Source organism: Sciurus carolinensis, chromosome 9 (assembly GCF_902686445.1).
Source record: "Sciurus carolinensis chromosome 9, mSciCar1.2, whole genome shotgun sequence".
NCBI lineage: Eukaryota > Metazoa > Chordata > Mammalia > Rodentia > Sciuridae > Sciurus > Sciurus carolinensis.
The window spans coordinates 86,406,820-86,426,541 of record NC_062221.1 but is presented as its reverse complement, the minus strand read 5'-3'; the positions used below and the strand labels follow the sequence as shown (position 1 = coordinate 86,426,541).

Here is a 19,722-nt window from a genome sequence, read left to right as displayed (position 1 = left end):
ACATTCCCGTTGCAATGGGGAGATAGAGGCAAGAAGAAAGTATCAGAACCAATAATCCAAAACTTAAGAGGAAAATCAGCATTAAAATGTAAGGCTGGGGAATAAGATTTTGGACTCTGTAGCACATCTTCAAGACACAGGGATGGGTGTTGGGGCCCCCAAATTTCAAGACAAGGTTTTCCTAGAGTCAGCACTGACTGTAGTTTCCCTAGGTTGAAATCACCTGCCTGGGACTCTCCCAGGTTGGGGTTACAGGCTAGTGGCTCTACAGTTTTGGGACCTCTGGATGAGCCCTGTTTCCACGGTTCCACTAAGCATTACCCTAATGGAATCTCACTATAGTGGTTTTAAACCCATAACACTCCTTGGAAATTAGCCTAGTGGGAACTGTGTACACAGTCCAGCCTCTGTGGAAATCTTCTACCTAGGTGCCAAGCCCCTTTGAGAGGTTTTTCAAAAGATGGGGAATTCATGTCTCTACCCCTCTTCCATGCTTGTGCCTGCAGATTTAGCCATATACATATGTTTTCAGGATTACAATCTATAGATTTGGTAGCAGGGTTCTGAATATTTTCTAAATGTGCTCGGGCTATGGCAGGGCTGGCATAGTAGCATTGCATTACAATAAAGAGAAAAGAGATTTGAGGCAGTGCTAGTCAGTGAGACCCTGAACGCCAAGAATTTGTTGGTCTTCTTGGACCCTTCCTTGGACCTATTATGCCTTAGGATTCTGGGACTGTGGTGGAGTTGACATCATTAAAGATCTCAGAAAAGCATTTAGGGTCATTGTCGCATTATCTTGATGAATTGCTTCTGGTTTCCTTCCGTCCATATTAATCTCTAAGAAATCATTGCTGAGCCACTCCCTTGATATGCTCTCCCTAATATACCATTTATATTGTGTTATAATGGGGTCACCCCGATAATTTTCCAAAACATTAAAGCCGCCTTCACTGTTCATTATAAATTTCACCTTTAATTAGTTTTCTTGTGTAAGAAATTCAGAGAAATCATGCACCACATTTAAAATTTGCTCAATTCCTCTCTTTGAGTCCCTGGCCTCCACCATTCACTGTTTTACTTTTGATTTATTCTAAATCGTTATACGTGACACTAGAATGCATTTTGACAAGTCATTCATAGTTAGAGTATAAGTTCTCATACTTCTGGTTGGACATCATGTAGCATGACATGTGTTATCTAGTCATACACGTACAAGGGTAATGATGTCAGATTCATTCTACCATCATTCCTATTGTCAAATTCCTCCCCTCCCTTCACTCCCTTCATCTATCCTAAAGTAGCTCTATCCTTCCACAGACTTCGCTCATATTGTGAATTAGTATCCATATATCAGAGAAAACATATGGCCTTTGATTATCTAGTCTTGAACATCCAATAATCTAGTTTTACCTGTCATGAGGAGGAAGTACAGGGATTTAACTTTAGTGCCTAACTTTGTACTTACCTTACCCCTTCTATTTAATTGGAGTCAGGGTTAGTAATGAGAGTGAGCCTTACATTTTTTATTGCCCTTTTTTATATTAATTTTTATATGTTTTAAGTATTTGTACATGACAGTAGAATGCATTTATATATTTCGATATCAATTATAGCCTATTATCTCAAATTAACTCAGATTGTTATATTGAAAGTTCTGCTTTTGTTAGGGATTAACAGAAAACAGATATAAATTTTTAAGGAAGATATAAAATAATATTAGCAAGAGTAAAACATATTGAGTTTGTATTGTAACTTTATCCATGAAAGATACTTTTATAATTCCATATCTTTACTCTACACTTTAGTTTGAAGAACATCATCTTGGTGGGATGTTGTTCACAACCTTGTAGGTAAAAGATTTGTATACTTAAAGAATGAATACGTCTAGAGTACCATGAAGCAAGTAATAACTCCACAACTACACTGTTGTCCTTGTCTTTACCAAGTTACATTTTAAAGAAAAATTAAGAAGCTGTAGTGTTGTGCAATGTTCTAAAACTCAGTGTTTCTTTACCAGAGTTGTACAAAGCTTATTCCATAAAACTAGTCTCTCAACATAATAAACTAAGGACTGGGGTGTTGGCTTAGTGGTACAGTATATATGTAGCATATGTGAGACTGTGGATTTGATCCTCAGCACCACATGAATCAATCAATCAATCAATAAATAATACAATGTAATGGTATTTTGCCCATCTACAACAAAAAAATTAAGAAAACTTTACAAACACAAGAAATTCTCTAGGTCGAGAAGAGCAGCTTACTGTTTTATGAAACTTTTCTTACTTCACGAAATAGAAAAAAAAATTTTTATGTCAGTGCATTAATATTCGACCCTAGGGAAGAGCCTTAAATAATTTTACTTATATTGCTAATTACATATAACCAACTTATTTACATGTAAACATTTTGAAATTTAATTTCCACAAAACTTCTGCAAATTACTTAGACATTTTACTTAACACAAAAAGAATTTCTTATCCTGAAACATTTCTTTTTTCTTTGACTTTTCCTGATAAAATATATGTCCATACCTAGAACTTTTTCTTGATGTCTCCTTTAAAAATTCATATTCTAAAACAATATTTATGAATTTTCTAAACTTGTGCAAATTACCTGAAAGATTTTAGGAAGTGCAATGTACTTGATTTTCGATTTAGCTGTGATGGTTTAGTACCACAACTTTTCAAATTAATCAGATGTCTTAGGTAACAAACAAATTTATGATTAATCCTACAGATGTTAAAACTATTTACTCATTTTTAACTATAAATGCCAAGATACCAGACAAGTGTAGTTAACAGTATTAGCCTACTCTTTCCCTGTTGAAAAAAATCCCAGAAGCAATGGATATTACATTGCACACATTTTAGAGAAACCAACACTCTGTTAGTGGTATGACTACTTAGAAAATCATATGAGTTAGTAATTTTAAAGATATATTCTTCTCATCTGTTTACAGAATTTAAACAGAACTTTGGATTGAAGGCATGTGAACTGAAAGCTATTTGGATCCATTTTTCTTGTAACATCTGATTCCTGAGCACTCCATTCTCTACATGCCAATTTTGATACTATGTACATGATACAGGGACAAATGCACATGTGTAGATTCCACACTTCAGTCAACAGGTGTGCATATGTAAATAAAACAGACAGGAAAGAGTGATCTTTTATCTTTTGTAGAAGAGCACCTCAGGTAAGAGGCACTGCAACAGATGATTTATTGACACTTGTATAAAATTTAACCTGTTAAAAAGTGCAAGACTATCAGACTTTTACATTATGGTTTAAATTTAAGGCAGGCCTATGCAGTTGCATATACCAGATATAAATTCTGACAGCCATGGAGGACACTGAAATTAAGGGTTCAGGTACCCATTTGTCCTCATTTGCTATCAGACGATTTATTCTTAACCACACCATGTCTATGTTCTTCTTAGGATTTTGTGAAGGAGTTTTTCCAATGTATGTGAGAGCCAATCCTTGAAAAATTGACCTCTGAACAAAGTGAGTCAAAACACCTGTAGCTGGATACAGTAAGATTGATCAGAAAATACATTAATTTAGGCACACAGGATCAAATTTGAATTCCCATGCAACCATGAGCTCAAAAACGTTAGGGAAAAAATCAAAAGGAGTCCTAAAAAATGATACAGCCATAATTACTAAAGAAAAGGAGCGTGAAGAACAACTTTATCAGATAAGTGTACACTTTTGGTTCAGAAGAGAGTAGGCCCATATATCTAAAATTGTGAGAGTCCTGAAATCCTCAGGTAAAGATTCCCAAGGTAAAGTGGCTTATATATATGAGATCATTCCATATTTTCTTCTTCTACAATAGTGTTTAGGGAGGAACAGTTTACAAATCCAGAGTAGTAGAGCATAGGAGCAGATAAGAAAGCCAGCCATTTAGGTTCCACATTGATTGAATCGTAAAGAAAACCTTTTAATTTCTTTAGGTCTCACACAAGTCCTCTGCAAGTCTTGTAAGTTTTGCCTGCTCTGCATGTTCAGTAAAGCTTGGAGAGATAGAGTTCTGGATGAAGTTAAGTAGTAAGAGAATCTACTGTCCTTAGCTTCAGTGAAAAATGCCTCATACATAGGGCATTTTAACCATTTTTTTCTGTTGTGAAATCAGTCCCTTAACATATGGTTCTTTGGTTTTTGTCTGCCCAGGAGACCAGTTTTCATTCACCCAGTTGGTAATAAGGCCAAATTGGATGAAGGAAAATTATGAAAGATCTCCTTTTTCCAACTGTGATGAGATCATTTCCCAGGTCTGGCAGCATAAGAAAATGAGGCTCTTTTGTGAGATTGATTCCCAAGTATTTTATTTTTTTCGAAGCTATTGTGAATGGGGTAGTTTTCCTTATTTTCTCTTTCTGAAGATTCATGGCTTATGTATAAAAATGCCTTAGATTTATGTGCATTGATCTTATATCCCACTACTTTACTGAATTCACTTATGAGATCTAAAAGTTTTCTGGTGGAATTTCCTGGTTCCTCTAAGTATATAATCATATCATCAGCAAACAGGGATAGTTTGAGTTCTTCTCTTCCTATTCGTATCCCTTTAATTTCTTTGGTCTGTCTAATTGCTCTGGCTAGAGTTTCAAGGACGATATTGAAAAGAAGTGGTGAAAGAGGGCATCCCTGCCTTGTTCCAGTTTTAAGGGGGAATGCTTTCAGTTTTTCACCATTTAGAATGATATTAGCCATGAGCTTAGCATAGATGGCCTTTACAATGTTAAGGAATGTTCCCACTATCCCTATTTTTTCTAGTGTTTTGAGCATGAAGGGGTGCTGTATTTTATCAAATGCTTTTTCTGCATCTATCAAAATAATAATGTGATTCTTGACTTTAAGTCTGTTGATATGGTGAATTACATTTATTGATTTCCTGATATTGAACCAACCTTGCATCCCTGGGATGAAACCCACTTGATCATGGTGCACTATCTTTTTCATATGTTTTTGTACAGAACACTAAAGAAAGAAATTAAAGAAAACCTCAGAAGATGGAAAGATCTCCCATGTTCTTGGATAGGAAGAATTAATATTGTCAAAATGGCCATACTACCAAAAGTGCTATACAGATTCAATGCAATTCCAATTAAAATCCCAATGATTTTACAGAAATAGAGCAAGAAATTATGAAATTCATCTGGAAGAATAAGAAACCTAGAATAGCTAAAGCAATCCTCAGTAGAAAGAGTGAAGCAGGGGGTATCGCAATACCAGGTCTTCAACTCTACTACAAAACAATACTAACAAAAACGGCATGGTATTGGTACCAAAATAGAAAGGTGGATCAATGGTACAGAATAGAGGACACGGACAAAAACCCAAATAAATACAATTTTCTCATACTAGACAAAGGGGCCAAAAATATGCAATGGAGAAAAGATAGCCTCTTCAACAAATGGTGCTGGGAGAATTGGAAATCCATATGCAACAGAATGAAACTAAACCCATATCTCTCACCATGCACGAAACTAAACTCAAAATGGATTAAGGACCTCGGAATCAGACCAGAGACCTTGCATCTTATAGAAGAAAAGTAGGTCCAGAGCTTCAACATGTCGGCTTAGGACCAGACTTCCTCAACAGGACTCCCATAGCACAAGAAATAAAAGCAAGAATCAATAACTGGGATAGATTCAAACTAAAAAGCTTTCTCTCAGCAAAGGAAACTATCAGCAATGCGAAGAAAGAGCCTACAGAGTGGGAGAAAATCTTTGCCAATCATACTTCAGATAGAGCACTAATCTCCAGAATCTATAAAGAACTCAAAAAACTCTACACCAAGAATGCAAATAATCCAATCGACAAATGGGCTAAGGAAATGAATAGACACTTCACAGAAGAAGATCGTACAAGCAATCAACAAACATATGGAAAAATGTTCAACATCTCTAGTAATAAGAGAAATGCAAATCAAAACCACCCTAAGATTCCATCTCACCCCAATTAGAATGGCGATTATCAAGAATACAAGCAACAACAGGTGTTGGCGAGGATGTGGGGAGAAAGGTACACTCATACATTGCTGGTGGGGCTGCAAATTAGTGCAGCCACTCTGGAAAGCAGTGTGGAGACTCCTTAGAAAACTTGGAATGGAACCACCATTTGACCCAGCTGTCCCACTCCTTGGCCTATACCCAAAGGACTTAAAATCAGCATATTACAGAGATACAGCCACATCAATGTTCATAGCTGCTCAGTTCACAATAGCCAGATTGTGGAACCAACCTAGATGTCCTTCAGTTGATGAATGGATAAAGAAACTGTGGTATATATATACAATGGAATATTACTCAGCCATAAAGAATGATAAAATTATGGCATTTGCAGGCAAATGGATGAAATTGGAGAATATCATGCTAAGTGAGATAAGCCAATCTCAAAAAAACAAAGGACTAATGATCTCGCTGATAAGTGGATGATGACACATAATGGGGGATTGGGAGGGGTTAGTGTTAGGGTTAGAGTTAGGGTTAGGGAGGGGGGCAAGAATGGAGGAAGGAAGGAATGTATAGAGGGAAAAGAGGGGTGGGAGGGGTGGGGGAAAATAACAGAATTAATCAAACAACATTACCCTATGTAAATGTATGATTACACAAATGGTATGCCTTTACGCCATGTACGAACAGAGAAATAACATGTATCCCATTTGTTTACAATAAAATAATAAAAAAAAAAGAAAAAGAAAATGAGGCAATTTTGAGAATCTAGCTCCCAGAGTTCTAGTGGCCAGCACTTTCTACACCTCTTTTATGAGGACAAGGATCCCCTCTGAACAACATGCAAATGAAAATCCCAACCTTTTTTTTTTGTATATACACTAAGATATATAAGAAAACTGTTGTAAGATAGCTGTTGAGAAGGAACCTCCTATCCCATTCAAGTATGAGAAAACAGAACTCAGGCATCCATGTCAGAGTAAACACCATTATTTCTCTTTAGGGACATTTCCCTATGAGTTTTATGAGTAGAGGGGTTAAAAAGCTTATGTTCAAGGTGGTGGGGGGTGTCCTGCACCTTCTATACATTTCAGGTTTTCTTTATTCTCATGTCCCTGATTTCCTTCCCTGCCTATAAGGGTAAAAAGATGGAAAGGAGCCATCCAGGGGTTGCCTCTCCCTATTTTTCATATCTGCCAAGAGAGGAAGGAAGGGAGTTAACCAGTGGGTGCTCATTAGCAGCTGTTTGTATGGAGGAGCAATTCCTGGGAGCAGGAAATCTTGGCAACTGGTTGGAGGAGGGCGAAGTGCTCTGGAGGTACTAGCATTTTACTTCCTATTGAATCCCCCATCTTCCTGACCCAATCACTCATTATCTGCACACCTGGCCATTTGCATCAATCTCAATGGCACAAGCCCTGACCTATTTTCATCAGTTTCATTTCCTTGGTCCGGCAAGGTGTTACCTGTCTGTAGTCCTTGACTATTGGTATATGAGACAGGAGGATTGCAAGTTCAAGACAGATTCAGCAATATAGTGCAACCTGCCTCAAAATAAAACGTGCTGGGGATGTAGTTCAGTGCTGCTGGGTTCAATCTCCAGTCCAGAAAACAGGCAGGGGCAGGGACTGGACATATGGACACTGGACACCTATGCAGTTGCTGCATCTCAGCAGAAACTTCTCAGTCATCAGTGGTAGCAGTTCTGGAGTGAAACTGCTGTCACCTGGACCACAGGCCTCTGTAATCTCTGTGAGAGAAGCCACAAGTATATGGCCATTTTCAGCTCATATTGGGAGGGGAAAACGGTTTCTGCCCCTCTCAAAGACTTATGGTGGGAGGAATCCACCAAACAGAGGGTTTCAGTTGCTGTGAATACACAAAGATACAACAGTGTAATAAAACCCAGTTTTTTTCATACAATAAAGTTCAGGGGGAGGCGGTTGAGGATAAGACAGGGGCTCAGGTTGTGTCTGGCTAGCATGACTTGTTGCCTAAATGGTCCAAGGTGGCATCCCAGCCAGCAGTCTAGCTTCAAGACAGAAAGAAAGGGAACAGAGCTCCCCCAACTGCATCGTCTTCCCTTTTATTGAAAAGATGCAAGCTTTTGTAGAGTTCATCAGTAGACATTTGCACAAGTCTCTAATCAGAGTTGTGTCAGATATCCTACCTTGGAAATGAGGGAAACTGGGAAGTGATTTGCTTGGGTAGATTGCAACCGCCTTTACCAAATGGGAACCCTTTTACAACAAAAGGGAAGAAGTGGAGAAAGGATAGGCAATGAGTACTATCTACTGCAATTAGCATGAGCCTGAAAGGGTGATAAGGCTCACCCAACTTCTGGCCACCACATTATCTAATCTCTATATTAGCCTGCTTTTCCTTACTCTAACAAGGGAATGGACACTTTATAAAGAGGCAAATTTTATTTAGGTCAGAGTTCAAGATTTGGCAGCCCTGGTGAATGACCTTTGGTGTGGGTCATCATAACACAGTAAATGGCATCAAGGTGGAAGTATTTGCATGGGGTAGAGATGGCATGGCCAAAATCCTGGAGAGGGACCTGTCTGGCTCTTTTATAACAACCAACTCTCACAGGAACAAATGAGGCCCGGGTTAAGTACATTACTCCCTTCCTATGGCCTCATCCCCAGTGACTGAATTACCTCACACTAGGCCCCACCTCTTCCAGGTCCTATCACCTCAACATTGCCACACTGAGGACCAAGCCTCCAGGCCTTTGGGGAAACTTCCATATCCACATCATCTCAAGCTCAAAAAAACCAATATTGTAAGACCAGGATATTCTAGTCAACAACATGTGTGTATGTGGGTGGGGGAAGTTACTCTCAGAATTCCTGGGAAGCAGCTAGAGCTCACATTCTGGAAATACTGATGTCACACTAGCCGTAGTCATGGCACCCAGGGTGTCAAGCCAGAAGAGAGTTCTGTGGCTCTCATTTCTTTGAGTGATGGCAGGCATTGACATGCCACAGTCAAGGATTGTAATGCCCCTACCACAAACTGGAAGGGGAGGCTCATGGCTTTTGGAAAGCCTGTGGGCATCCATGTTCATGGTAGGAATTATGGTGTTAAGCGGACTACACTTCATTTACCCGTGAGTCTCCAAAGCAAGTTATCAGGTTACTTAGAAAGAGATGGAGGGAAAAATTGACAATGATAGTGCAGAGTCAGGGAAGGGGAGAGAGAGGGTCAGTAGGAAAAAGAGGTTTATATATAGTCAGGAGCTCAGAGATCTAGAGTGGCTGATGCATTTAGGAAACTGTGGGTGTCTGGTAATGCTGGTGACATTTGGTGGATAACCTGGATATTTAGATGTGTCCTTGAAGTGAGTCCTCTCACAAGTGAGGTAGTCCTCATGGGTAACTCTGGGTTTCCGGGGACTAGAACTGTGTCTGGCTTTGTTTTCAGGTGCAGATGGCTGGCCCAGAAGGGAGATTGGGGGTTTCCTGTGACAACGGTCCTGCTATTCGGGGTAACAATTTACATCTTAGTTACCCTGAATTTGTCAGACCCAGGAATCCTCCATCATGGTAAGTCCTCAGAACCCTGGGAGAAAGAGATGGCACTTCATGGGCTGATGTGGACAGGGCTCATTCTACACTGGTCACCACACCTGTGGCCTCACAATCCCTTATCTCCATGTCATCATCAATTAGGCCCTGGCACTTCATTTCCCCAGCCTCTGAAGTGTGAGAAAACAGAATCCTGGAGGTTTTCCAGTTGCTTAAGAAGGGAGGACAGGGCAGGATGACATGAGAGACCAGCAGGCTCTTCCAAACCACACAGTTCACTCATCCTTCCCATTTGACACTCCAGTGCAAGTACTGAGCACTTTTCCAGAGGTTGGAGTCCATATAGAGCTCTTCTGGCTGACCATGACTTCTGTTTCACTGCCTGCCAATCTGAGTGGTCAGCTTGTTTAACAGAGACCGACCGAAATTCCACTACCTACCTCCTACCTGCTGCTTGTTGCAACTGATGTTATGGGGTTACCCTGAACAGCAGAGGGATGGAGGCCCCTGCCACTTCCCAAATCTCTTCCTGTGCCAGGTTCCTGGGAGCAGGACCCGGAAACCCCCTATGTCGCGTGGCTGAATGGAAGGGCCCATGAGATGACCTGGTGTCCACACTGTGGCTTCCACCGCCCACCCCGCACCTTCCACTGCACATCCTGTAACATCTGCGTGGAAGTGAGTACTCCTACCACCTGTCCACTCACCACCCCTTCAGGGGCACCTGGCCAGGACCAGAAACATCACATCAACCATGGACCCGGGGGGGGAGTGAGTCCCTCTTCCTGGACTGCTGAAAGTGCCTCTCAGCCACTCTTGGTCCCTTACATATGCCATGGCCTCTGTGTCTGCACCTGTCCTGAGAGGCAGGCCTTGCTTGCACAGGTGCTGACATAGAAAGGCACCACATGTGTGCTGTGCCTGGTGGAGTCAGGGGAAGGAGAGCAGTGCCTGTCCCATCCCCTGTCTTGCTCATACTAGTAAATACCTAGACCTTTAGACCGGCTGCTGCCCTGTTGGGGGACTCTTTGCCTGTCCATTTCTGGGTGTCTAAGTTGGAGGGCTTCCTGGGGTCTGAGTGCTCTTCTCTCCTGTGCACTCTCTGGATGGGTTTACAAGCACAAGGTGACCTGGGCAAGGGGTTCTTTTCATTCTTATCCAGGGTCTGAGAAAATAGAGGCCCAGTGTTATTTTATGTCCTGGTCAAAGTGACACCACACAGGTCTTGTCTCTAAGAACTTTCTGATGACAGTTGACCTGAGGAGACATGGAGTCCTAACTGTGATTTACATAAGGAAATGTCAGATTCTTCCTGGACTCTGGAGCCAGTGTGTTGGGCCAAGGGCAGTCGGCCTCAGGGCCAGGTTGGAGAGGCCTCAGGATATGGTGGTGATGGAGTCCAGACCAGATAGACCCTGAATCCTGCTTCCTTTCCCCTAGGAGTTTTACCAGCACTGCGGGTGGCTAAACAACTGCGTGGGCCACAGGAACATCAGGCGTTTCCTACTCCTCCTCCTCTCATGCTGCATGTATTTGGGGACCGTGCTAGCAGGTTGTGTGGTTTTCCTGGCCCAGAGAAGACTGACACCTTTCTCCCTGGACAAGGCCATGGCGTATCCACACAGTACCAAGTCCCCAAACTGGAAGAACAGGGGCGGAGGGGAGGGAGGGTTGGTGAGGAGGGAGGAGTCGGGTAGCCGAGGGCGGGCTGACGGGGTGGGGTTTGAGCAGTCACTTGGTAGGACCTGTGAAGGACATGTTGAAGGACAGAGGGGTCCGGGTGAGAGGAAGGGTAGGATGGACTGTGGAGTAAAGAATGGAGCAGGGCCTGCGCAACAGGTAATGACTTTGGTACAGAATAGGAGTGTGGATGTCACAGTGGAATGAGGTCACCTCGAGTGTTCTGGACTAAAAGTCCAGTCCAGGGAGGAACATGGGTGGGCGTGGCCATGTTGGGCGAGACCAGAGAAGGAGGGATCTAGGTGAAAGGCGGGGCCAGAGCGGAATTGTCCAGTGTCTTGGCTCCTTAACCCTAGCACAGCTTCGTAGTGGCTGTTCCCGCCTTTGGCCTCCTGCTGCTGTTCATCTTGCAGTTGTACATCCAGGTCGTGGCGGTGAGCACCGCCAGGCGTCCCTACGAAGGCCAGGTAAGACGAAGCAAGTGCTTGTGCTATGAGGAGGCATCTTTCACCCCTGCCACCAGGCACTTTCTGTGCTTTCTCCACTGCCCTCGGCCCTGATGGTGCTCATGAGTCCTTCCAAACCTACCTCTTAGGATGCAGCTCAGATCTCTCCTCCCCCTGGATCTCTGAGGCTATTTTCCCTTTGGGTACATTGCAAGGAGAGCCTACTGTGTGCTAGGCTGCATGTTATTTGAGGGATGTTGCGGAGGTATGTCTGTCTTGCTCCTGTGTTGATAAGAGCCTACAATAAGAATAATACTGGCAGACACCCAGGAACTCTCTTGAGAGTGGTGTAGCAGAGTTGAAGAAACTGAGTGTGGCGAGGCGTGCTCTCCAGAATAGGACATGCCACTGTGTGTATCCTACATGCGATTTTGGAAAGGCAGAAGCCAGGAGGCCCTTGTTTGTGAGAGGCTCTCCTTTGCAAAGAGTCACAGAACCCTTAATGTAGACCTTTAGAGGAGGATGGGGAAAGGGCTAGAAATCAAGCAGTGGCCAGCAGGGGCAATGAGTTGAACCTGTGGGGTCAAGATTATAAATGTCCAGAAATTCAATCATGGAATTCACTAGGGAAGAAGTGGAAACATGGGAGCCAATGTAAAACTATTTTATAAATTTGTTTATTGAGGAATAATATACAAACAGTAAGATTCCCCCGATTTAGTCTACATTTAGGGAATTTAACAAATGGACTCTGTCGTTGTGCTCTCCATCCTGATCAAGGTTAGAACACTTTCTCTACCCCAGAAAATTCTTTCATCATTTGTTGTCAGTTTCTCTCCCTAAGTGCTTGTGGCTTACCTCTTTCTGGAATCATGTATGAATGAGAACAGTATTTATGTATTTATGTGTGAAAACAGTGAATGGTGCGAAAAGTGGTGCTGTTACTATCATTCCTCCTTTTGTCATATAAACATATTTGTGTCTCATCTTAAATCCAAGTGATCCCCACCCTTCATGTCGTAGGTGTCCACTCCACCTGTTGTACCCTCTATGCCTTATTCCCTGGTGGAGCTGATCCTGCTCACCAGATCCATCCTTCATTCCTTGGTCCACATCAGCCCAGACTCTGCCCTAGCTGTCATGATGGGGCTTTCATCATTGGGCAAAGCCAGAAGACATCCTTCAGACTGCTCTTTCTGCCCAGGACACAGCCTCTGCAACCAGAAGTAGCTGAAATTGTCCTCTTGCATGTCTTAGCACTTAAAGCTCAGGGCTTCTTCTCTGCATGTACCTGGGTGCTGTGGGCTGGGTTGCCTGCATGTTTCCCATGATCCCCTCTCTCTCTGCACTTTCCTGAGCACTCAGTGGTGCTCCAGGCCTAGTTTTGCAGTTGTCCTTACCATACAAAATATAGGCCAGCCTGCTGTTTGCAATGTGCTTCAACCCCCAGTGCAGTGACTGGGACTTATTTTTTTATTACTGGTTATTGAGCTCCTGAAATTGAGGTGAGACTGACCCTTGCCTGGGAAGATGAGGTGGTGAATCTGATGAATGAAATCAGGGAAAGGACAAAGTGGAAAAAGGGAGGGGAGAAGCCAGTCAGTGTCCAGGGGAAGACTTGACATTTGAGTGTGACCTTTACTGCTTTGTGTATTAAAGGCCTTTAGCCCAGATTTCCCTGGGCCATGTGAGTTTTCAGCAGGAAAATATAATTGGGCATCTGGGCTCTCTCTGATAGTGCAATTCAATGAAGGGACATTTCAAAAATATTTGAGAGGTAAAAAAGTGAAGTGGGAGCATGTGGAGACACAATCTTTGGATCTGTTTGGTTGCACAAGGAAGATTTTAAAAGGTCTGGAAGGACGAGGCAGGAGGACAGATGTGTTCAGTGGAGACCCAGAAGCATGTGGCAGAGGGAGGTAAAAGGTGATGAGAGAGCCCCAAGGAGGCAGGAGAGTTGTGCTCTGTTAGCACTCATCTGGGGAGAGCTGCTCACACGTGGGTCAGGGAGGACACACTTTCTAGGAATGCTGGAAGGCAGGAGGTTCTGGGTCTCTCTTGGGCTTCCCTGTCCTTGTAGTCTTCCACATGCCTGTGTTGAGACCCAGGTTTAATTGAGCAACTTAGGGAGGGTCCAGGAAGATGGCCTTGTCCTTTCCTGCTGGTTCTGAGCTCCTCTTCCCATCCCCATCTCCCTCTAGCATGACAACGTGTTTGACCAGGGCTGGGCCAGGAACTGGTATACCACCCTCTGTGCACCTCTAGGACCCAAGTGAGTTTGTAAACCAGGGGCTTAAGTGGGGATGCTGGGGCTGGAAGGGAGGGCCGAGGCTGGGTCTCTTCCCTGGTCTCTACCCCAGCTCCCAGGCCCTGACACACATTGATCCTTTCTTTTGGGGTTTTCTCCAGAGGGACCTGGTGTCCCCTGTGAATTTCACTGTACTTTGTTTCTGTTGATTGTTGCCCCGGGAATTGGGGTAGAGGGAAAATGCATGGTGGATGGGCTCCTGGTTAAGAGCCCCTGGTCTCTGTGCTTTGCAAGCTGAGTGGAGAGGATGGTCAGGAAGCCCAGGCCAAGGTGGAAAGTGACCCCTTGCATTTGACCTGTTGTTCCCCAGGTACATGTCAGAAGACCTGGTTTTCCAGAGAGAGGAGGGAACGGAGTGGACACCACTGGACACCATGGGCTCACCAATCCATTCTCCACAGCGACTCCCAAACCTCCCTTGGCCCAAGTCTCCATCTCAGGGCCCCCAAGGGAGCGGAGAGGCCGCAGTCTTAGGGGAGGTGAGGAATCGCGGGTGGCCATTGGAACAGGGTTGTCTGTGAGTTGCATAGGTACTGGGGGAATTCCCTGGGGTGGGACTGGTCCTTAAGCTGAAGCAATTGGAACATAAGGAGGAACATTATGGACCTAGAGGTTTATGGACCTATCCAGGTCACAGGGCTTCAGAGCACACCCAGGTGTCCCTGGGTAGACAAAGAGAAAAGACTGAATCATTTTCTTGCTGACCTTGGTCCAGTCTCTTCTTTCAGTTATTAATGAGGACTGAGACTAGTTCAGTAGTTAATGATTTCAAGCAGATTCCTTTTTATTAATGGAAACTTTAACTTGAAGTCCTTTGTGAAATAGTCAGAGTGGAGCATTAGGAGTACAGTGGGGTGGATAAGCCAAGCCCCCACAACAAGGGACCATGCAGTGACTAGTGGTGCCAGTCCTCTCATTTGTCCGGATCACAAGTTTCAGGCCAGTCTTGGTATTTTAGCAAGACTCTCTCTCAAAATCAAAAGGGCTGGGTCTGGGGATATAGGTGAGTGGTAGAATATCTTGGGTTCATCCCCAAATTCTGATAAGAAATGTAAGTACATTCCATTACATTGATGAATTTGCACATTAATTTAAATTTCTACTGTGGCGTAATATGAATAAGGAAGAGAGCTTATGGCCTTGAAGATGTTAGCTAAGAGCTGTAGCACTGAGGCACGCCTGCAGCCCTATATTTAATTTTGGGTCATTTTCTCCCTCTGAGTTATTGGAACACATCACTTTTATCTCTTTTCCTTTCTTTCTTTGACTGTGTGGTGGGGAATCCTTGTGATGTTCAGAATTGTCTCAAATTACTGGGCTCAACTGATTCCCCTGCTTCTGCCTTCAGAGCAGGTGGGACTACAGGCACATGCCACCAGGCTTGGCAGTATAATCTTATATTGACAAGACACTTTACACATGATAGGAACTGCAATATATCAAACAGCACTTTAAGATGACTGAGCATAGTGACATATACCTATAATCTCCGCAGCCCAGGAGCCTGAGGCAGGAGGATCATGAATTGGAGAGCAACACAGGAAGTTTAGTAAGACCCTGTCTCAAAATAAAAAGCGCCAGGAAGGTAGCTCAGTGGCATAATGTCCCAGGTTTCAATCCCCAGTACTGAAAAAAATGAAAAAAATAAAATAAATAAAAAGATAAAACTGTGCTTGGTGTCACATGCTTTAATTCCAGCTACTCTGCACACTGAGGCACAAGGATATCTTGAGTCCATGAGTTAGAGACAAGCCTGCATTAAATGGTCACAACTTATGTCTCAAAAATCAGAACTAGAAAAGAAAAAACAAAAAAACAAAAACACAACTTGTAAAGCCAGTCAGAATGACTCACACCTGTAATTCTAGTGTCACCAGAGCTTTAGGTAGGAGGATCACAAATTTGAGGCAGGATCTGGGATCTTAGCAAGACTCTTTTCCCTAAATTTGTAAAAAAAAGAAGGGGAGTGGGTTGGTGTTGGGCACTGGTGATGGAGCTCAGTGGTGAAGCACCCTTGGATTCAATCCCCAGAACAGGGGATGGAGGAGGAAACAAAGCCATTTGACTCCATAATATTAAAATGTTGGGATTTGAAGTGTAATTGTTGTAGTGCTTAGCATGTGCTTAGTAAGCTGGAGGTCCTGTGTTCAATCCCCAGCACCAAGATAAGAATAATAACAAAAAAATAAAAAACATCTTTATGTATATGTACAAAATGCAAATGCTGTTTGCGTTTGACTTTCAGTGATGATTTCAAAACCCCTAGTAAAAGATATTTTAGTATGACAAAATTAATTTAAGATTAAATTAAGATTTTTACCTTGAGAGTACTCATCATACATTTTGGAAAATTAAAAATCTAACGACTTCTTTAAAATGAGAATACTTAACTCACTTGGATTTTTCTTTCTATATTTCGTCCTCATTTCCAGAGAATTCATCTATTTCTCTGTTGTTTTTGTTTCATATTGTGCAAAACTATTATGTTTAAAACTTGGCTCTTCTCTCTTTTCCTGATTTGTATTTCATTTCTCATATTTTTATTTTTCTCGATGCCTCGATATCACTTAAAAGGCACTTGAGGGTGACCTGCCTGACCAACTGAGGGTTAACTTTAATTGTAATTACGTCAAATGGAGCCAGGGAGAGAGAACTACTGAGGGGACTTGCTGTGGACTGTGATGTGGTGGACACAGTGCAGAGCACAGCAAGTGCTCCCAGGACTGCCAGCGGAACCTGATGACAGCACACAGGACTGTGCTTGTTTTCCCTTACAACTGGCACCCTGCTGCTAGTTCTACTTTTAAATACATTCATGCTATGGCAAAGAAAAATGTTTCACAGTTTTTTTTTCAACACATGTTTTCTGTACTCTGAAATTATTGCATTCTTTAGAACAATAAGAGAGACAATTAGTTTTGGTTAAAAATTAAGGAACTGAATAGAGTGCCAGTAAGATGATCTGAAAACTATTTTTCTTAAAACTCAGTAATGAACTATATGTCTGCAGATTTCCATAGGGTATGTTAAGGACCCTATTCCTGCACCTATTGACAGTGGTGACAAGGCTTCAGACAAACTGAAACAGAAGACAAATTTGAGAGATGAAGAGATTATGAAGAAACTAAGTAAGATACATACATTTCACATTTTTCATGAATTAACATTTCTTAATACATTGGATTCAAGTCTGGGTATACAATTCATTAGGAGAGCAGTTCCCTGGTGTGCAAGGCCCTGGTTTCTATCCCCAGCACAAAAAAAAAAAAAAAAAAAAGTCACCGTTGCATTGTTATATGCTTTTATTTTGCCTCATGACAGAAAGAAAAATTTATATCTTGTAGGACTATTTGCTCCAATTAACATGTAGTGAGCTGGGCATGGTGGCACATGTATATAATCACAGCAGTATAGGAGATTCAGGCAGAGGATTTCAAGTTGAAGGTCAGTCTTGGTAACTGATTGAGACCCTTCTAAAAAATAAAATGTAAACATGGTTGCGGAGGCAGTTCAGGGGTAGAGTGCCCTGGACTCAACCTGCAGTACTACCCAAAACCAGTGAAGGCTAATTAACATTCATCTTGTTTGTCATGGCAGTGGGAACATATTTATTATGTATTGATAGGGAAGTCAGTTTCTTTGGGAGACCTTCTTTCCTATAAGCCAAATCTAAAAGCAGATGAAGATGGAGATAGTTTGAAACCTCATCAAAGGAGGTTTGTACATATTTGCCAAATCTATAGCTTTTTAAAATAGAAACGTTTAGTCATAAAATATATTCCAAGGAAAAACACTTTTTCCTTCTCCCTTTGATTTCATTAAGTATTGGTGGCCTGAATCAATCTTTATAAATAATTTCAACAGAACCAAGAAGGGGGTAAAAATAGTGTCTGTTTAGAAGGCTACAGTAAGTATACTTATAAAGAACAATATGACCTAGAGACCTCATGGAAAAAAACATTATAGATGGTTTGTCCCAAGCATTTACATGTTCTACATTGATTTGTTCTTGTTTCCTTAGTACTGTAAATATAAAACTGCTTTGACTGTGGTATCCTATAGATGTTTATATGAAATAGTCCTTATCTTAGGAGGGCTGCTGCTTTGAAAATATCAACTAGGATAGGATTTGTGACTATTCATTTGTGAACTTATTTATCACATCCCATATCTTTGGTCCTTAGTATCTTGACTTGAACCTTAGTAGCTAAGTTGAGATTAAGTACCTACATAAGATTATTTGAGTTTCCTTCATATGTCCTATCCTCTTTTCTCATTAGTAAGTGCAAATTTAATGTGATTTTCTGATGTTTGGACTTAATGGTCATAAGCATTTAAGTTCTGATTTTAAATCCAACCTCCTAATTTCCATTTCTTGGTGATAGGTTTGAACATTCAAAAATAAATATATGATTAGATCTTATTAGTCATCTATAGAGTAGTAAGTGATTTCCTAAATATATTAAAAGAAGATACAGTGGAATAGCCAGAAAAGCCCTTTAGGATCAGTCATTTGGATATCATTCATTTCTTATGACTAATTGTAAGGAGTTTCATAACTTAGCACTAGTGTGTAACACATGCAGTGGAGTAGAAAAGTAGAGTGAACAGTTTTCCAGGAGTTGCCAAGTTCCTGTATATTTTTGGTACTGGGAAGGAACCCAGGGGTGCTTTGGCACTGAGCTATCCCCCAGCCCTTTGTCTTTTTTGTTTTGAGACAGGTTCTCACTGGGTTTCCAAGAGTGGTGTCAAGCTTGTGATTCTTTGGCTTCAGCTCTTGAACAATTGGGATTACAGCCATGTGCCACCTACCCTGGTGGAATTGTCATTAAGAAATCCCTGAAGTCACAGGCTGACTAGAAGAACTGTTTGCTTGGAAATGTCATGATATTTGAGAAAATGAGTAGTTAGGTGTCCTAACTTCATGGAGAGTATGTGTCTTCTTGTTTCTGATATCATTTGCTTTTAAAAAGTTTCTTCAGTGTTTTCTTTGAAACAAATTATCATTGAAACTTGATATGTTTGAAAACCACTGTTTTCAAATCAGTAGAGTTTACTAAAAAGGAATTATGATAGCAAAATTAATTTTTTAGAAATGTTTGACTGTGTTTTCAAAGTTATTTTTGTTCAAAATAGGAACTATTGTGACCATAGGTGACCCTATGAGAAAATATACAGGATTTGAAAGAATTGGAGAAGGGTAAGTGTTTATAATCATAGTCCTAATATTCACTACTTATGGGTATTCAGCATTATCTCTCTTTTCCCCTGAGATTGAGCACTCACTGTAATCTGTGAGTGGTACCCTGGGGGAGTTTGTTTAAATATATAAAGCAATTATTAAAAATCCCTACTCGTTAGCAATGACTGTTCATCAATGTTTCTTCTTTGACCTTTTTAAATCATAGATGGTAAGGGTTTCTTAGATGGAGAAATTGCCCATAACATATTTAAAACTCAATTTCATTGTAGGATTATAATCCATAAAAACATTGATTTGTGGCTGGGTATATTGTTGAGTGTGGAGCACTTGCCTAGGATATGTGAGGTCCTATGTTCCATCCCTGACATTTCACAAAGAAAAACAAAGCAAAGCAGAACCCCTTGCAGTTAGCTGGGCATGGCAGAACACACCTGTAGTCCCAGCAAGTCAGGAGCTGAGTTAGGAGAATTGCAAGTTTTCAGGCAGCCTCAGCAATTTAGTTTAGATCCTTAAATCAAAAGGGACTGGGGAGTTAGGTCAGTGGGAAGGTGCCAAGGGGTTCAACCACACTACAAAAAAC

The 19,722-nt window shown here is 41.7% G+C and overlaps 1 protein-coding gene and 1 pseudogene across 1 annotated transcript in view; both read left to right on the top strand.

Annotated features, from left to right (window-relative positions):
- Positions 1-19,722, top strand: part of LOC124992739 (zinc finger CCHC domain-containing protein 14-like) — a 231,746-nt pseudogene that overhangs the window by 168,315 nt on the left and 43,709 nt on the right.
- Positions 1-19,722, top strand: part of LOC124992782 (serine/threonine-protein kinase PAK 2-like) — a 93,598-nt gene that overhangs the window by 54,237 nt on the left and 19,639 nt on the right. Inside the window, exon 5 of the mRNA XM_047564032.1 lies at positions 19,076-19,139. Within this exon, the coding sequence (XP_047419988.1) occupies positions 19,076-19,139 (64 nt within the window). The remainder of the gene's footprint in view (positions 1-19,075; positions 19,140-19,722) is intronic.